Source organism: Fundulus heteroclitus, unplaced genomic scaffold (genome assembly GCF_011125445.2).
Source record: "Fundulus heteroclitus isolate FHET01 unplaced genomic scaffold, MU-UCD_Fhet_4.1 scaffold_76, whole genome shotgun sequence".
NCBI classification, from domain to species: domain Eukaryota; kingdom Metazoa; phylum Chordata; class Actinopteri; order Cyprinodontiformes; family Fundulidae; genus Fundulus; species Fundulus heteroclitus.
This window is the reverse complement of record NW_023397208.1, coordinates 865,675-881,353: the sequence shown is the minus strand read 5'-3', so window position 1 is coordinate 881,353 and position 15,679 is coordinate 865,675. Positions and strand designations below refer to the sequence as shown.

The 15,679-nt window shown below is 44.0% G+C and overlaps 1 protein-coding gene across 1 annotated transcript; it reads left to right on the top strand.

Annotated features, from left to right (window-relative positions):
- On the top strand, nucleotides 1–7,488 carry naa30 (N-alpha-acetyltransferase 30, NatC catalytic subunit). Its single transcript, XM_012866676.3, has 4 exons — nucleotides 1–1,037; nucleotides 3,145–3,268; nucleotides 3,417–3,472; nucleotides 5,810–7,488. Exons 1-4 carry the CDS (start codon nucleotides 219–221, stop codon nucleotides 5,945–5,947), a joined length of 1,137 nt encoding a protein of 378 aa, XP_012722130.2. The 5' UTR covers nucleotides 1–218; the 3' UTR covers nucleotides 5,948–7,488.
- The last annotated feature ends 8,191 nt before the right edge of the window (nucleotides 7,489–15,679 follow it).

Sequence of the window (15,679 nt, the reverse complement as noted above, 5' to 3'; positions counted from 1 at the left end):
AGCGTCTTTTTCTGTCGCAATGGCGTTTGCGGCAGCAGGGAAATCGAGGGGAGAGCAGTGACAAACGTCGCCAACGGTCACATTATCTCCTCGAAAGTGCTCGGATTTGTACAATATTCGGACAACGGGCTTAGTTGTTGATTGTGTGCTTCTTCTCTTTGTGGATGAGATTGTGTTGGACGTTTCCGAAGCGCGTCTCTCCACTTTAATGCGGTGGGATGGCCACAGTGCCGCCTGGGCCTAGTAACGCACTGCCTTCATCCCCGGCTGAAGTTTCCCCTTTCTCTGGGGCAGGGAGAGCGGAGCCGGCGGCGGAAGCCGGAGAGGCGACCTACCGAGTGGGGGACTGCGTGTCCGCCGGCACGGGCAACTCGCAGCCGGTGAACGAGGTCAAAAGGTCGGCCAAGAAGAAGCATAAAAACATGCTAGCCCGGGCTAGCCCGGCGGCGCTCCACTTGAAAATGCAAGCCGGAGAGCAGCAGCAGCTGAACGGCTTGGCCAGCCCCTCGGAGGACCCCGACGACCACGAGCGCGCAGGAAGCCCGCCCGACACTCTCGACCCGCCCGAGGACAGCTGTGGCAGCAGCTGTTGCAGCGAGGCTGCGGCCGCCGTCAACAGCACGGAGCACCGCCAGCACGAAGGCCCCGGCCCCTTCTCCAAGAACGGCCGCCACTCTCCTGTGACTAACAGCAGCGTGAACGGGATGCCGGCTTTCACGAGGACTGCGGCGGCCCACGCAGGCGACGACCAGCGGGGTGGCCACGCGCAGCCCGGCAGAGCGCCGGGTGACAGCGACGGGCCCGGCGGAGGGGGGAGCCCCGCCGACGGGCCGCAGCCGCAGCCGCCGAGCGCCGAGCTGGCCCGGCTCGACCTGAGCAGAGCCGAGGGAGAGAGCCACGGCATCCGCTACGTCCGCTACGAGTCCGAGCTGCAGATGCCGTGGATCATGAGACTAATCACCAAGGACTTGTCTGAGCCTTATTCCATTTACACGTACAGGTACTTCATCCACAACTGGCCGCAGCTCTGCTTTCTGGTGAGTACAGCCCCGGAGCCCCCGCCGAGTTTCGCCCCGCGGGCCACAGACGCGTGACATGCCGGCTCGTCGCTGAGCCTTTCTCGCCTGTCGGTTCGTCCCTTACGGAGCGCAGAGGCGAGCAGCGCGTAGATTTGACTTTTATGAAGATTTCTACAGCGCCTGCTATCAAAACAAGGTTATCAAGGTAGAAAACCCCACCAGTTTTGACGGTATAGTGGGTTTTAGGTAAAGCAATAAGAAGATTGAGTATGTCTTATCATATTGGTAGAAGTTGTAGCAATCAGAGAGCTCCACGTTTCCTATGATCAGCTCTGAACAATCTGAAAAATCAATTTTTTATCTTTCTGACTGTTAAATATGTAAAAAAGAAGAAAAAAAAGCCACATTTTTATTTTTGTTAATTTTTTTTGTCTATTAATAATCCATTTTATTTCAAGCGCCTTTCAAAACACTCAGGGACACTGTACAGGTAAAAATATAAATCTAATAAACGCATCCACCATTAACATTTGATGCGCTTTCTTTTGAGTTTAGGGTCAAGTTTAGAGGAATAAATGAGGATAATGTTGTATTTCCTCCATAATGGGTTGGGACCACTCAGGGTGTCATCGTCGTGGCACAATGCTGGCTGGAATGCAATATTTGTTGTCTTTCGAATTCAGAGTACGTTTTATTTTTATATAGTTTGCATGCCGATAGCGTGTTGCGTCTGTTAAGTGCGGTCTAAATATAATATCTGACACAGAGGATGGGGGCCAAAAAAAAACTGAAGGGTCACTGTGAGTGTCGGTAACGCTGGACAGGACGGAGGAAAATGGGGATTTATTATCATATATTATCATAATTGCATAATTTAGCAATAGATAAAGGAGGCTGGCTATGATTTTATATTTGTACATATATAGCAGTTTTATAACTTTGTTATCGGCCTTGGCGGGGGGAAAAAAATCAGTCGGTCAAGAAAACTATATCAGTATGAGCCAGGAAAAGCCTGATCGGTGGCTCTCTAGTTAGAGTAAAACTCTATAGACCTTTTTTTTCTTCAAAAGTTTATCATAACATAAGCTCATGTATAGAAAGTGCTGCTAGGGGCCTGTTAGCTGTAGAAGTAAAACACTGTTACTGCGGATTATTATTAGTTTCCCCACGTTTACCGTAAGTTTAAAGGTATATCGGCGCATTATATGCTTAAAAACAAAGACCTAAAAGCGTTTGATCACTAAGGTTATATAAACCAAGCCTCCACCCTGATAATGTTCTGATGGTCCTTTTTGTGGATAAATATAGGCCCAGTGCCGGGCGCGATTAGCAGCTATAAACAGACCTGGGGGTGTCCCGATACCATTTTTTTTCCAGAGCGAGCACAAGTACGAGTTCTCCAGTTTAGATACGAGCCGATTACTGAGTACTTAATAAACTGGTACTTTTAGATCACAAATGACTTAACAATATCATTGACCATTTTTCTTTTCACTAGATCTTGGACGATTCCTCATTTGTTTTCGCCCTGGAGATGCTAATAGCCGTTAGCCGCTTCCTTGTTTTAACCCCTGCTGCGCATGCGCAGTACGTGCTTCCGCTAAAATCATAAATAAACACGGAAAAGCTTTATTTCCTAACAAACTGAGCAAAAACAAAGCATAAAACACCAAAATAACCACTAGTACGCCAGCAGGACATGATAATCATTCATAAAACACAGTGTATGCAAGCACAGTGAGCTACTGACATATAAATATAATAAAAAAAAAAGTCAAATAACGTAGCTATGCACCTTTAAAAACATATAAATGTCCTCCTTTAACGTAAGCCAAAGCTACAACAGACTGATTTCAGTCAGCTGACCGGCAGTGCTTAGCAGCAGTGAAGGTAGAAGGTACATTACTAGTGGAAAAGCAGGTAGCTGGTCCCTCTGAAGTCTTGCAACACTCGAGGTTATAATCTTCCCTCCTCCAGTGGGTCAGGGCTGCGTCTGGAGGACGTTTGATGAAATGACAGTCAGCTTGGGGAACCAGAGGTTCTGACGGGATGACGGGTCCGCCGGTGTCTTATCCTGGCTGACAGCCGGAGGGCTCCGAGCGCTGAGTTTGTGCCTCTGTTACAGGCCATGGTGGAGCAGGAGTGCGTGGGGGCCATCGTTTGTAAGCTTGACATGCATAAGAAGATGTTTCGCCGCGGCTACATCGCCATGCTGGCGGTGGACTCAAAACACAGGAGGAAAAGTATTGGTGAGTGGCGTTAGATGCTGGTAAAGCCTGCCCTGAAGCTCGTGCTGGCAGTAATCACTGATGTGCTTTAAAGTTTGATCAGTTGTTGTTGTACTGCTCTGACTTTCTCTGTTGGCTCTCTCTCTCTCTCTCTCTCGTTGCGTTTCAGGTACTAATTTGGTGAAAAAGGCCATCTATGCCATGGTGGAGGGGGACTGTGACGAGGTATCACCTGGCAACCAACTCAGCATATTCTCTCTTCTTGTTTATGAGCCCAAATTTGAAAATGCTGTTTAAAAAAAAATGCAGTTTGCAATGAATCTTCAAACACACGGAGCCTAGAAAAAACAACATATTGAAAACAGTTTTTGTAAGGTAATATTAGGATATTTATTAGTTGGGCTAGACGATATAGAAAGAAAGAGTATTGATAAAATAGAAATCATATGGATCAATAGCGATGATTATCAAGAAATTAAAATGATATATTTTAAGTGCAGCCCTGGCCATTTTATGCTGTTGCTTTAAAAAAAAAAAAGCATGCTTTCTGAACTCTTTGAAGGGGGCGGAGCTTGGTGACGGAGTGTTCCTAGACCTGCGTTTGTGATTGGTTGGGAGGATGTAGTGACTAGTATTAACCTACATGATAGGCTAGAATGGAAAAGGAAGGAAAACTGTTACTCTATTGAACTTTTATTGACCCGTTTTTTCTATCATCGATATACGTCTATCGATGGATGTATATCGTTATTGAATTATCGTCCAATCCAACTAAATATGGAGGAAAGCTTTGCTCTGAATTTTGTCTAGAAGCAGTTTTTCTTCTCTATTACTGAAAACCTCAACCCTCCCATCAGAAGAGTGTTTTTCTTGCTCTTTCTTAAAACAATGTATGAACCTGTTCTCTTTTAGTATAAATAGATAGAGCTCATTTATGTTGTACAAAAAATAGACAAAACATTAATTGTTTTCATAACCTAAGAAAACATCTTAATTCATTTTGTTTTTAATTTAAACAATACGTTACTAGGCATTTTTTAGTCCCCCATTCGATTAAATGTATTCAATCTTTTGAGATCGCCTCTATTACTACTTTTTTGGTAATTACAAGATCGTTCTTTCTGGGCTCACCGTATCTGCGCAGAGTAAACGTCTCCCTGGGACGCTTTCTTCTTAAGAAAAATACTTTATTCTTAAGAAAAATACTTTATTCAGGACTTTATATTATCATCAGAAAAAAACTATGCAGTTGCATGGAGCTGACATGACTTAATAATTACAACAGCAACTCCTTCAGCCTAAAAATCTTGCCCGCTGTCTCGAGCTCAGTCCAGTAGATCTGGACTTTGACTGGATGGTTCTAACACACCGATGGGCCTTGATCTAATCCGGCGTTCGTCATCCTTCACAGTCCACAGGGTTGTTTTGGCCCTTTCTCTTACAGAATAAAATTTCTATAGAGCTGCAAAAAACCTAAATGACCTTTAAAAAACCCCACAATTTATTAAAAACTGTGTGTTTCATAGTTAAAGGACCACCATTTAGGTTTTATTTGAAATAAAAACAATAGAACTTTACCAGTAGAAAATATATTTTTTAAATGTAATCTATGTGGAAAATTGAGAAAATCTTATAGTTTGCGATCTAATGACAAAAAAACGCTAAGAAATGTTCTTACTTGTGTGTCATTCTATTGCACTGCAAAAAGGGAACTAAAAGTAAGTAAAATTTTCTCAAAATTGGAATATTTTCCCTTGATTTGCGCAGCTAAATAATAGTATTTGCCAGTGGAATCAGTATTTTTACCCCTGAAATAAGATAATTACATATCCTGCACTTGAAATAAGATAATGGTGATGAAATGTTCTTATTTTAAGTGCAAAACTCTTATTCCATTGGCAAATATAAATTTTTTTTAGCTGCTCAAATCAAGGAAAAATACACAAATTTCCAGAAAATTTTACTTACTTTTAGTTCCCTTTTTGCAGTGTGGAAGCTTCTATCCCTCGGCTGCATTAAAGCTTAAATGAAATCCACTAAAATACTCCTTCGCATTCAGAGTTTGCAGAAGGGCCCCTGATCAGAATCATTTGGCGGCGGTTCTGGACGTACGTTCAGGGTCGTCCTCCTGCAGCGCCGCTTTGCTCCCAGGATTGCCCCCATTTAGCTTGCAGCAGCTTCCCACCACCTTTTGACCGGCTCCGCTGTCCCTGTCTAAGCACCGCGTTCCCACAGCATGACGCCGCCACCCCCGTGCTTCACTGTCGGGACGATATGCGCAGAGCGTTTTCCTAGTATGCACTAAAAGTTTTTGTCTCGTCTGATTAGAGCACCTTCTCCAGCGTGGTCGCCGTGTCCCCCTACAGAAGGCTCTCCTTATGTCTTTCTTTTCAAAAGGTCCCACTCTTCAGACTTTGACTGTGAAGAATCTTGAGCCACGCCTAAGTGGTAGAATCCTGTAAAGTCGAGGCGGTTTAAATGCTTCAGTGTTGCTCTGTGTTTGTGATGTTGGAGGCAAGCTGCTCACTCACTTTCTCCTCCGTGTGTCCCCCCCCCCCCCAGGTCGTACTGGAGACGGAGATCACCAACAAATCCGCCCTGAAGCTGTACGAGAACTTGGGTTTTGTCAGAGACAAGCGGCTGTTCAGATACTACCTGAACGGAGTGGACGCGCTGCGGCTCAAACTGTGGCTCCGCTAGAGGAGGGAGGCTGAGGGACTGAGGGGCGGGAGGGGAGGGGGGGGGATGTGGGCGGCTCTCCAGGTGCTCTTCACCTCTAACACTAGGAGCTCGACGCCCTGAGCTCCGCCCTTGGTCATTTCGCCCCCGCCTACATATACACAGCGCACACCAACGCACCCACACCCAGGCCACCCCGCGTGGAAAGCGCGAGGCGTGCGCCCCGACACAGACACGCCCTCCTCTCCTCCTCGACGTCCGAACAACTATCGCTTAGGCGGACAAAGACTGAGATGCCAACAGACGTGTTTTATTTTTTACGCAGAGGGCGGCCCCCCGGGGGGTCGGGGGCCGGGGGGGGTGGGATGGTCCTGGCTCCTCATCGCACTGTGACGTGGCAGAATCCGAGGGGCCGCCACACCAAATCATCCTGCAGGACCCTGGACTAAGCCGGCCTGCAGGGAAACGACACGCAGGAAAGCAGGAAGCGCGGCTGCAAGCGGTGACCAGGAGGGAAATATTTGTGAAGTTTATTTTTGGGTTGTATTTTTTTTTTAAAGCCTTGTCTGGTTTGGGGGAGTGTTAAAGATCTAGTCTGACTCGTGTGTTTGTACGGCCACATGATTATTATTATTTTTTTAATTTTTTTTTTTTTTTTCAGGCGTGTGTCTTTTCGATTGTATGTGCTGCTGCTGGTGGTTTCACTGAAATTCTAAGCGAACGTGTTTTGGGTGACTGCTTGGATGCGCACTGTATGGTATTCTGTTGTTTTGGTTTCTTGTTTTACCCACCGGGCGTGGCGCCCCGCTGCTGTCTCTCTCTCTCTCTCTCTCTCTCCCATCGCCTTGGACCACGGCCCGTAAACACACGCGCTTCTGCTCGATTCAGTGTGACAAGCAGCAGCAGCAGGAGGAGAGAAGAAAAAAAAACGCACCTCCTTCCCCTGTTTTTGGTCCGGAGCGGTCGTCCGACACAAATCAATCCGCAATCACCTCAAACTTTGCCCAACGTGGGGATGAACCACCCTTATTCTTTTTTCCTCCATATCCAACCCTTCCAGGGTGCGATTTAGGGAGTTTGTGTTCTATTTCTTTTTGGTTTTTTTTGGGGTTTTTTTCCTCTAGTACACTGCCAGCCTCTGCAAAATGCTCCCAAAAGAGACGCTTTGCCAAGGATGGTGTGGTCATCAATGTCCAAGCTGTGTCTGTTTACTAATTGACATGAGCGGTCCCCATTCTCAAGTGCCACTCAATCCATTAGGACTGGCGGGAGTTAGATCTGCACTTCTGTTCCCTATGCTGGATTCCCTGTTTGAATATGCTGTGTGTATTTAAACTGTTGATAAAAAAAAAAAAAGACAAAATAGACGAGTATTCTTAGCAGATAATATTTTATTCTTTTGTCTGAGTTGAGTTTGTTTAGGATTTGTCCACAGTACACGTCAGGAAGCAGCCCCGGGTCACAGCAAGCATGTTGCTCGGGTGTCCCAAAACTCAATACACGACCCACCTCCAGGACCTTCAGAAAGCTCCCCGGTTCACACTAAATGACAAAAAAAAAAATACAGCCTCAGCTGCTTTGGATCTCGCTCTTTTTTTTTTTTTTTTTGTTCCCTCTCAAAGTAAAAAAGAACAAGGTCACACGCACTTCTTTTAAAATTGCCGCGGCGTGTGCGAGTTGGGGTGTGTGTGTTCTGCGACTTGCACAGCAGTGTGGATCGGTCCTGTTCAGATCTTCTGCAGGGTTAAGGTTGGCCTTGGGTGCTCGTCGTTTCTCCGATTCTGCAGGATTTTTTTTATTTTATTTTTTGTCTAAGCAAGTCAAAGCGCTGCAGGATGCTGGCTGGCGGCGCTGTGGGAAGTGTTTTACCCGTTGTTAGCGCGTAGGCATGGGCTGGTTTCCAGTGTTGAGCTGTGCCGCGGCTTTAAAGCCACTTACTGGTCCTACTGGCTATGCTCCCTTAAATCGGACTCCGCTGTGAGGAGCATCGAGTAAATGGCCGCTGCCCCTCCTGCACTTGTTTCTGCCGAAAGAATGCTGCTACGCTTCTCTCCCCGCTGACAAGAAAGGAAAAAAAATTCTCTTTGGGAAATATTTCTGACTACAAAAGAACAAACAGTAGTGGTTGGGAAGGTGAAGATCTCTTATAAAATTTGAGAGCTCCTTGGAGGCCAAATATATCAACTGGGAAGGTTGGAGGTCGCCAGAGTTGACTATCCAGTATGGCCAGTCGTATAAGACACGAGTATAAGCTGTTTATTAGCATTTCACTGGGAGAGTGGGAGCTTTAAGAGGAACTCCTGAGTTGGTATCCAGTAAAGCTGTGTGGCTAAAGGCTGCAGTGAAGGTGTGTAGTGGCTCACTAGATGGTGCGTACCTGGTCTAACCAGTGCTGGGAAACATGAGCAAGTGAACGTGTTTCGTTTGTGTTTGAACACATAAAATGGAGAGAAATGTATTTATTTATGGTAACTGGCACCAAAACGGATGGCGACGTCGTTGGCAGGTCTGGCTGTGTTTTTCAGAATAGCAAATAGAAAACGGGTCAACGTCAACCCCAGAACCGAGTTCTCTAACGTCCGAGGCTAATTCAGTGCACCGGCTCAAACCGGCTCGTTGTTCTCGTGTTACTCTACAAATAGCAGAACAGCACAAAAAAATATGTATATAAATGACCTGTGCACCAGGATCTCTTGGAAACTGCTACTAAATTTAGCCGGGTGTTTATTCGGCTAAGTCTACCTGTCAACATGTAAAATTATAACGTTACTATAACAGCATCGTACGTCTATAGAACATTAGCAGCAGTAGGAGTAGCTGTTGCGTTCTCTTGGTTTTTAAGTAAAGGCAAATGGAAGATGGACATTTTGGCTTTGAATTGGTTTGTGGACGCGGTGACGCCGTGCCAACGCCGCGGGTCTCTGAGGCCAGCCCATGCCTATTAACAGAACAAGTGTCGGTGATAATTAGAAGCCGTGATGGCGGGTCGCCTCGTGGAGATTTACACTACATGCACTTGTTGACGCTTCGGGTTCACCCGGGGGGAGATCTCACGTTTTCGGGCCGAGGAACAGAGCTGCCACCCTGTCTGTGCGCGTTTGAAGCCATTCAGCGGAGGATTTATTTTCCTTTATTCTGATTTGTATAATGTTTTTTATTATCTGTGGGATTGGAATGAGTTAATTGACTAGATTTTTCTTTTTTTTTTAAATTTCTGTGCTGCTTTAACCCAGTCAGAGGTTCAAGTGACGACGATGAGTAATCAAAAAAAAAACAATCCAGACCACCCAGAAGCAAAGGGCTTCTGCTCGTCTGACCTCGTTCAGAGAGTTTTATTATGACCCTCTTTAAACTCCATGTTCATCCTGAAGGTTTGAATCCTGTTGGACCCCCCCCCCCCCCTCTTTTGTCCTCTGTTGGCGTTCCGACAAACGACGAGGGGTCAGCGCGTCGACCTTCCTCTGTCCTTCAAACCGGTCGGTGTTGCGTTGAAAGGAAACGATCCGTTTTCATCACTCAGTTCTGCAAAAATGTGGCACTTCCTTGAATTTTAAGGGCATTAAAGCCAGCCAAACGCCTCCATTAGGGTCATGATCACTGACCGAAGGGCTTTGTCATCACAAATTCATTGCCACGGCTCGTGGCGCTGCATTCGTTTCGTCACACAACCGCTCTGCAGTCTGGCGTTTTTACAGGGTCAGCCGGCCGGCCTACCACCCCCAACACCTCCCACTATAAATTCCCAGCTAAATAAAAAACACGTCCCCTTAGAATATTATTGGCACAACCGGCCCGCCACACCGAGGTTCCTGCAGTCTTTCAGGCCAGCCCAGCACCGCCTCCGAGACTTACACAGCAGGAAAAATGGGGCGGGGCGGGGCGGGGGTGGTGTGGGGGGGCAAAACGTTTATTTTTTGCATGTCTGTTTCCCCCTGTTCCTCCTCCTCCTCCCCCCTGGTGTCCCCTCTCTTCTTCATTTTGATCTGGAAATGTCCAATAGCTTTTTATTTAATGTGGAAAAAGAACACAGAAATAAATTATTTGATCTTTTTTTTTTTTTATGCTGTAAAACTGAATGGTCTTTTTCTGCTGTCTGGAGCGGGGATTCAGAACATGACACACACACACACACACACACACCTTTACAGTGCCGGTCAGCTGTTTACACCCTTGTTAGCGTGAATGTTATGATTTGGGGCTTTCAAAAATGCATTTGAGCTGTTCTTTTCTTCTTTCTTTCCTTCTTTCCTTTCATAGTGGAATCAATAAGACGTCCACATGAATGGTTTTCAAAAACAAAACTCGGTTGCAAAGTTTGAATTTATTGCACAGTTTCTCTAAAATAAAACTATGCATACGTGCTCAGATCTGTACACCACCCCTATCTTTATTCGGATAAATGTCCCCTTACAGAGTTTCCACCAAATAACCTCCTGGTATAATTCTAGTATTAGACAAGGACAAGCTTTTTTACACGGCTTGGTTTTCTGCCTCTTTGGATTATGGGGACATTATTCAGGAAGCCTTCAGAAACAAGTCTGGGTTTGAAGTCTCAACCAGACCTGCCAGGAACTCCGCTATCCACGGTGGTGTTAAACGAATCACCACGGTCTGGGAGGATACTCAAGAAATAAGCCCTTATTGAAATTTGCAGCTGTCCACACAGACATATCTTATTTCTCCTGGTTTAATGTTTCATAGACAGCCATGATAAACATCGAGCTGTTCAGACGCATACGGTTTGGAAAGTGAGAACGCCGTCCTGATGGTCAAGTATGGTAGTGGCAGCATCATGCCGAGGGCGTGTTTCACTGCCATTGGTGTGGACACCTGGACGTAGCGGGGCGATTTAACCGGACAAAGGCTTCAAGCGCCCGTGCAAAACTCGTTTTGGGCTTAGATGGATGTGATGCAAAGTCTGAGACGGTGAAACGAAAAGAACGGTTTAAATGCATCAATAAAAGCCCATCTCCATGATTAAACTTCTGACCGGAACTGATTTTATTTAGTAAATTGTATTTTTCTAACACATTTAAAGACAGTTTTGCTCTCTACATTTTACCTAAAACATTTCCAAAAAAGGCGGTCACGTTTTAAAATTCAAATAAAGATGCACATTTACGACAGTCAGAATCAGACATCTACAAGAAATGTTTTATTTTGATCACGACCCTTCATATTTACAGAGACCAGAAACATTTTTACACCACACTTACATTTAAAACAGTATTATTGCATATGAACAGGCGAGAAGCAGGTCACACTGATCGAAGGCTTCACATGATCTTTGTAACAGAAAGTTTTATTCAGACCTTATTGGTTATTGCTTAAAATCCTTTTGTAATCTTCACCTAAGGTTAAACAAACTGTTGTACAAGCTGAATGATTAGGGAAGGTCTAACCTTGTCCTATACCGTCCTCAGCGTGTCGATCCAAAAATGACTCACGGAGGGCACAAACTAAAGAAATTCAGCAGAGATGAGTTTATACGGGAGTTATTTTGTACATCAGAGTGTATTTTATGCTACATGTTTCAAATAGGATGATGGTGTTCAGTGTGTGCTTTGTTTCAGCAATTTCTGTCAAAAAAACCTGATATAAATTTCTTTTAAAGCAAAGTTTAAACTAAATATCTGTTCAGAACATTTTAATTCACATACCTGCAATGCACGACGAACGTTATCACTGGGAACGACACACAAAGTGAAATTAAGAGTCAAGTTCCACTGATCCTTCACTCAACCTAAATAAAGGGCGTTACATTTCAAATCGGTAAGACTGGCACCCTAAAGGAGAAGAATGTCCGCCTGTGTACCTCTTCAGAGAGTTGGAAGATAAAATAAAAAAGCAATACAGCACCTGGTTGAATTTGAAGCTTCTTACAGCAATTTCTGGTACTCTCAACTGAATATGGTCCCAATGAAACGAGAAGTGTTTATTTTTACAGGAAATAAGTTCCTGTTGGCATCGTCAGCCAGTTGGGATAACGTTCTCTTACTCCGATTTACTTGGATATGACAAGAGTTTAGATACGTGGGACGGAGAACAGCCAGTGTGTATGCATACAGTGCCTTGCAAAAGTATTTACCTCCCCTTCAGCTTTTTCACAGCTCGTCACATTGCAGCCCCACATGTCGTCTTTCACTGAGCCTGAATGAGACACCCCAACACAAAGTGGTGTGTAAATACGAATCAAAAGGTGGCTTTTAACGTGATTTTGCAAATAAAAATCTGAAAAGTGTGGCATGCGTTCGGATATCCACCCCGTTCTCGTACACGGTACAGGCCTTGATTCTTTTGCCCCCTCTGTTTGTTTCCCCATCGTCTCTGAAGATGATGATGATGATGATGCCGCCATCGTCGTGCCACACACTGGCAACGGTGAAATCCTGCCGATGTGTGGTGTCAGTTTCCCTCCTCACAGAGCTGTGCTAGTTGGTCAGGTAGTTAAATCTGGTCTCATCCGACCAGAGCGACTTCTTCATGTGTTTGCCCTGTCCAATGCATAGTTTGTGGAAAATGTGGTACTTTAATGTGGACTTCTGTGGGGTTTTTTTTTGTAGACTTTTAACCAGTTGCTCTGGATTTTATTTGGGGGTATCAGATTGTGGGGGATTGAATACATATCACCTTTTTTTTTTTTTTGTAATTTTATTTGTTAAAAAATGGAGCCATTATCGCTATCGTTTAATCCGTTGCATAACATTCCCATAATGTACATTGAGGCTGTAACATGAATGAAAAAGTACACGGTATGAATACATTTGCAAGGCACTGCGGGTACATATTAGTGTGAAATGTAAATTATCCTCACCATTCCTATTGGTCTTGATAGGGATTTTATATGTTGGATAAAAGCTTTCTGGTGTTTAAAGATATTTTCATTCCTAAATTCATCAAAACTTCAGTTCACAGCTGAACAGGTGTGGAGGTGAGCTATTTACAGTCGTACATTTACAGTCATCCATTATTCTTCTTTCATAAACACATGTACAACTAAAATAACAGGAAAAGATGACAACTGAAGCATTTTAGTCTTTCTTGTACTAAAATTACACAACCACTCAAAGTTTTGTCCTTTGACGGCTTTTCCTTATTTTATATGACTTTCCGACGTCGCAGATACAGTGAAGACATCAAAACTATGACTCAAAAGTATATAGAATTATGTATCAAATGCAAAATTGTGAAATAATTCAAGAAATCTTGGATATTTTAGCTTTTTCTAAATGCCCACCCCCTTTGTTTTGATCACTGCTTTGGTCACTCTTGGTCTTCTCTCGGTGAGCTTCATGAGTTTAGTCACCTGGAATGGTTTTCCAAGTGTCTTAAGGGAGTCTTAAGGGAGTGTCTTAAGGTAGGAATACAAATCAAGATAAACTACTGAATGCGAGGATCGGGCCAGTGTTTTTTTTTTTTTTATGGTACAGAACAAAAGATTGGGAAATAAACTAAACAGGTCAATATTTCATCGTTTAATATATTAAGTGAGCCAAAGAGCCAATGGTGGCTCTGGAACTGCAGGTTACAGAGCCCTGATCCTACCTCAATACGGCTGGAGCTAAATGTGAAACAGCTTAATTTTTAAATTATTGTTAGAGTAATACTGTGAAGATAAAAAATACGATTGGTCCAAGAGACCAATCAGTTACGGTATCTTTGTCAGTATTTATCGGTGTAAGGAACTTATTTAACATCATATCTTTAGTACAGGGGCCAGAACCAGTTCTACAGGGGCACTGGCCCCTGTTTCCCCCTGTCTAGAAGCGCCCCTGCTGGCAGCGTATAACTCAAGATTAAAGCAAAAGTAGCTGTAAAATATGTTTGCTTTCAAAATATTTTAGCCATTTGATGACTCCCTTGATCCTCAGCTGCTCCACATCACAATTTTTATTGCAGGCCTCTTGTAATGTTTTCAGCATCCAGGAGCCAAAGGTGACTACCAAGGCCTTCCCAATGGATGTGAGTTGCTTGTATCAACTCGGCACCTCAAGGCTCAGACTCCAGCACACTCTTCATCAAGCTTATCTCTGTAAACTGGATCGCCGCCAAGGAGGCCTCAGTATCTCTCAGTCAGGCAAACTTAATCTCACCTCGGGTTCTTAAAGCCTTATCAGGACAAACAGAGAAGTGTTTGCTCATCAGTTCTGGACAGTTGTTTTGGACACAAGACTGTTGCATAAACCCTGTGACAGACAATGCTATCACAGGTTAAGATTCTGGAGGTAAACATCAGACTGTGTGCAGAAATGCTTATTTTGGGGGCTTTCTCCAACAAAACAATAACGAGAAACATGCAACAGTGGAAAAGAAATGACAAGCTGAACACTGCAAAAGCTACTGAGAAACGGCATAAACGATTCTAAACTACATGCAAAAAAGGATTATTTTTTTGGCAATTTATTTCTAACCAACAGAAATATATTCTAGAAATAGAATATTATAACGTTGGTAAGAATAACTTTGGGCTCAACTGTGCAAAACGTGTTTTTTTTCCCCCAGGTGCTCAGTCTTTCACATAGACAAGCATACAATTATGGTAAAAACAAAGTATTCTGTGTTTCACATCCAGGACTGTGTCTGTCAGGGTATGATAGGAATTATCAAGTCTTTACCAGATTCAAAAAGGGTCTGCATTTGCACTTAAAATGTTTCAACCACGACTCAAAATTACATTTGCTGGTAAAATGAACAAATTAGCTGCTTTTTGCAACAACCGGATTAATAACATTTCATTAAAAACAATTCAAAAAGCTCAACACAACTGATTTTACAAGTGGTTTAGTCAAAGGAAAATGCAAAATGTCCCTTTCAATCATGGCTGCAAACTCTAAATTATTCAACCCCTTCATGACAAGCATCTTTACTACATAGCAGAGCGACCTAACCTGGCAAGCCAGATTCTACACATTATTAATCTGGGCCTCCTCCCATCTAATCCATTCAGGGAAAGGAGGGATATTCAGCAGAACCTTCTGAGCTGATTGGGTGAAGGGACACCTAGTTCCCACCTAACACAGTTTGGTTTTAGCCAATCACAGTATCCTCCATTGTAAAATTGCAAAAAGCACTTATTCCTGTTCTTCTTTCAAATATGAAGTCTCGGACTCTGACAAAACAGATGTGAGAACAGCAGCTAATGCGTGCGTCCTCCTGCGTTGCCATGTTTTTGTAGGTTTGGCTGTGAGCTCCGCAGCTCTTTTGTCACAGTTGGTATGTCCCGCCTTAAGCCATAATACTGTAATGTGATTGGCCGACTCGTGCTGGGATGCTTTTCAAACGGTTGAGGCGGGAGTGGGACATAATGGATTCTTGATGTTTGTGAAACCACAAATACGGCGAGACTTCAGCATGCAGGCCAGGTTAAGAGCAACCATTTGCTTTTATTTGCTGCAAACATGGTTTCTAGCAAGACACCATCTTCTGGCAGCGTTCCTGAGGAATCTTAGCCCACTCCTTATAGGTAAAGGTCTCCAGTTCATTAATATTCTCAGGTTTGGATTCTGCATTCACCTTTCAAATCTCCCTAGACATTTTTAAGAATTCAAGTCAGGTGACTATGATGAACACTCTTGGTCAGGTATCTTCAATTACAGTCCATGAGGTACGGTGTCCTGCAGCTTTTATATGTGTCTGTGCTTCAACATCTGAGTCAAGTAATTAGCTGGACTCTGGAGAACTTGACAACATACTGAGGTGGTAATTCAGCCATTTGATTCCGATGTGCTGGACCAGGGATTCATCTGAAAGTTC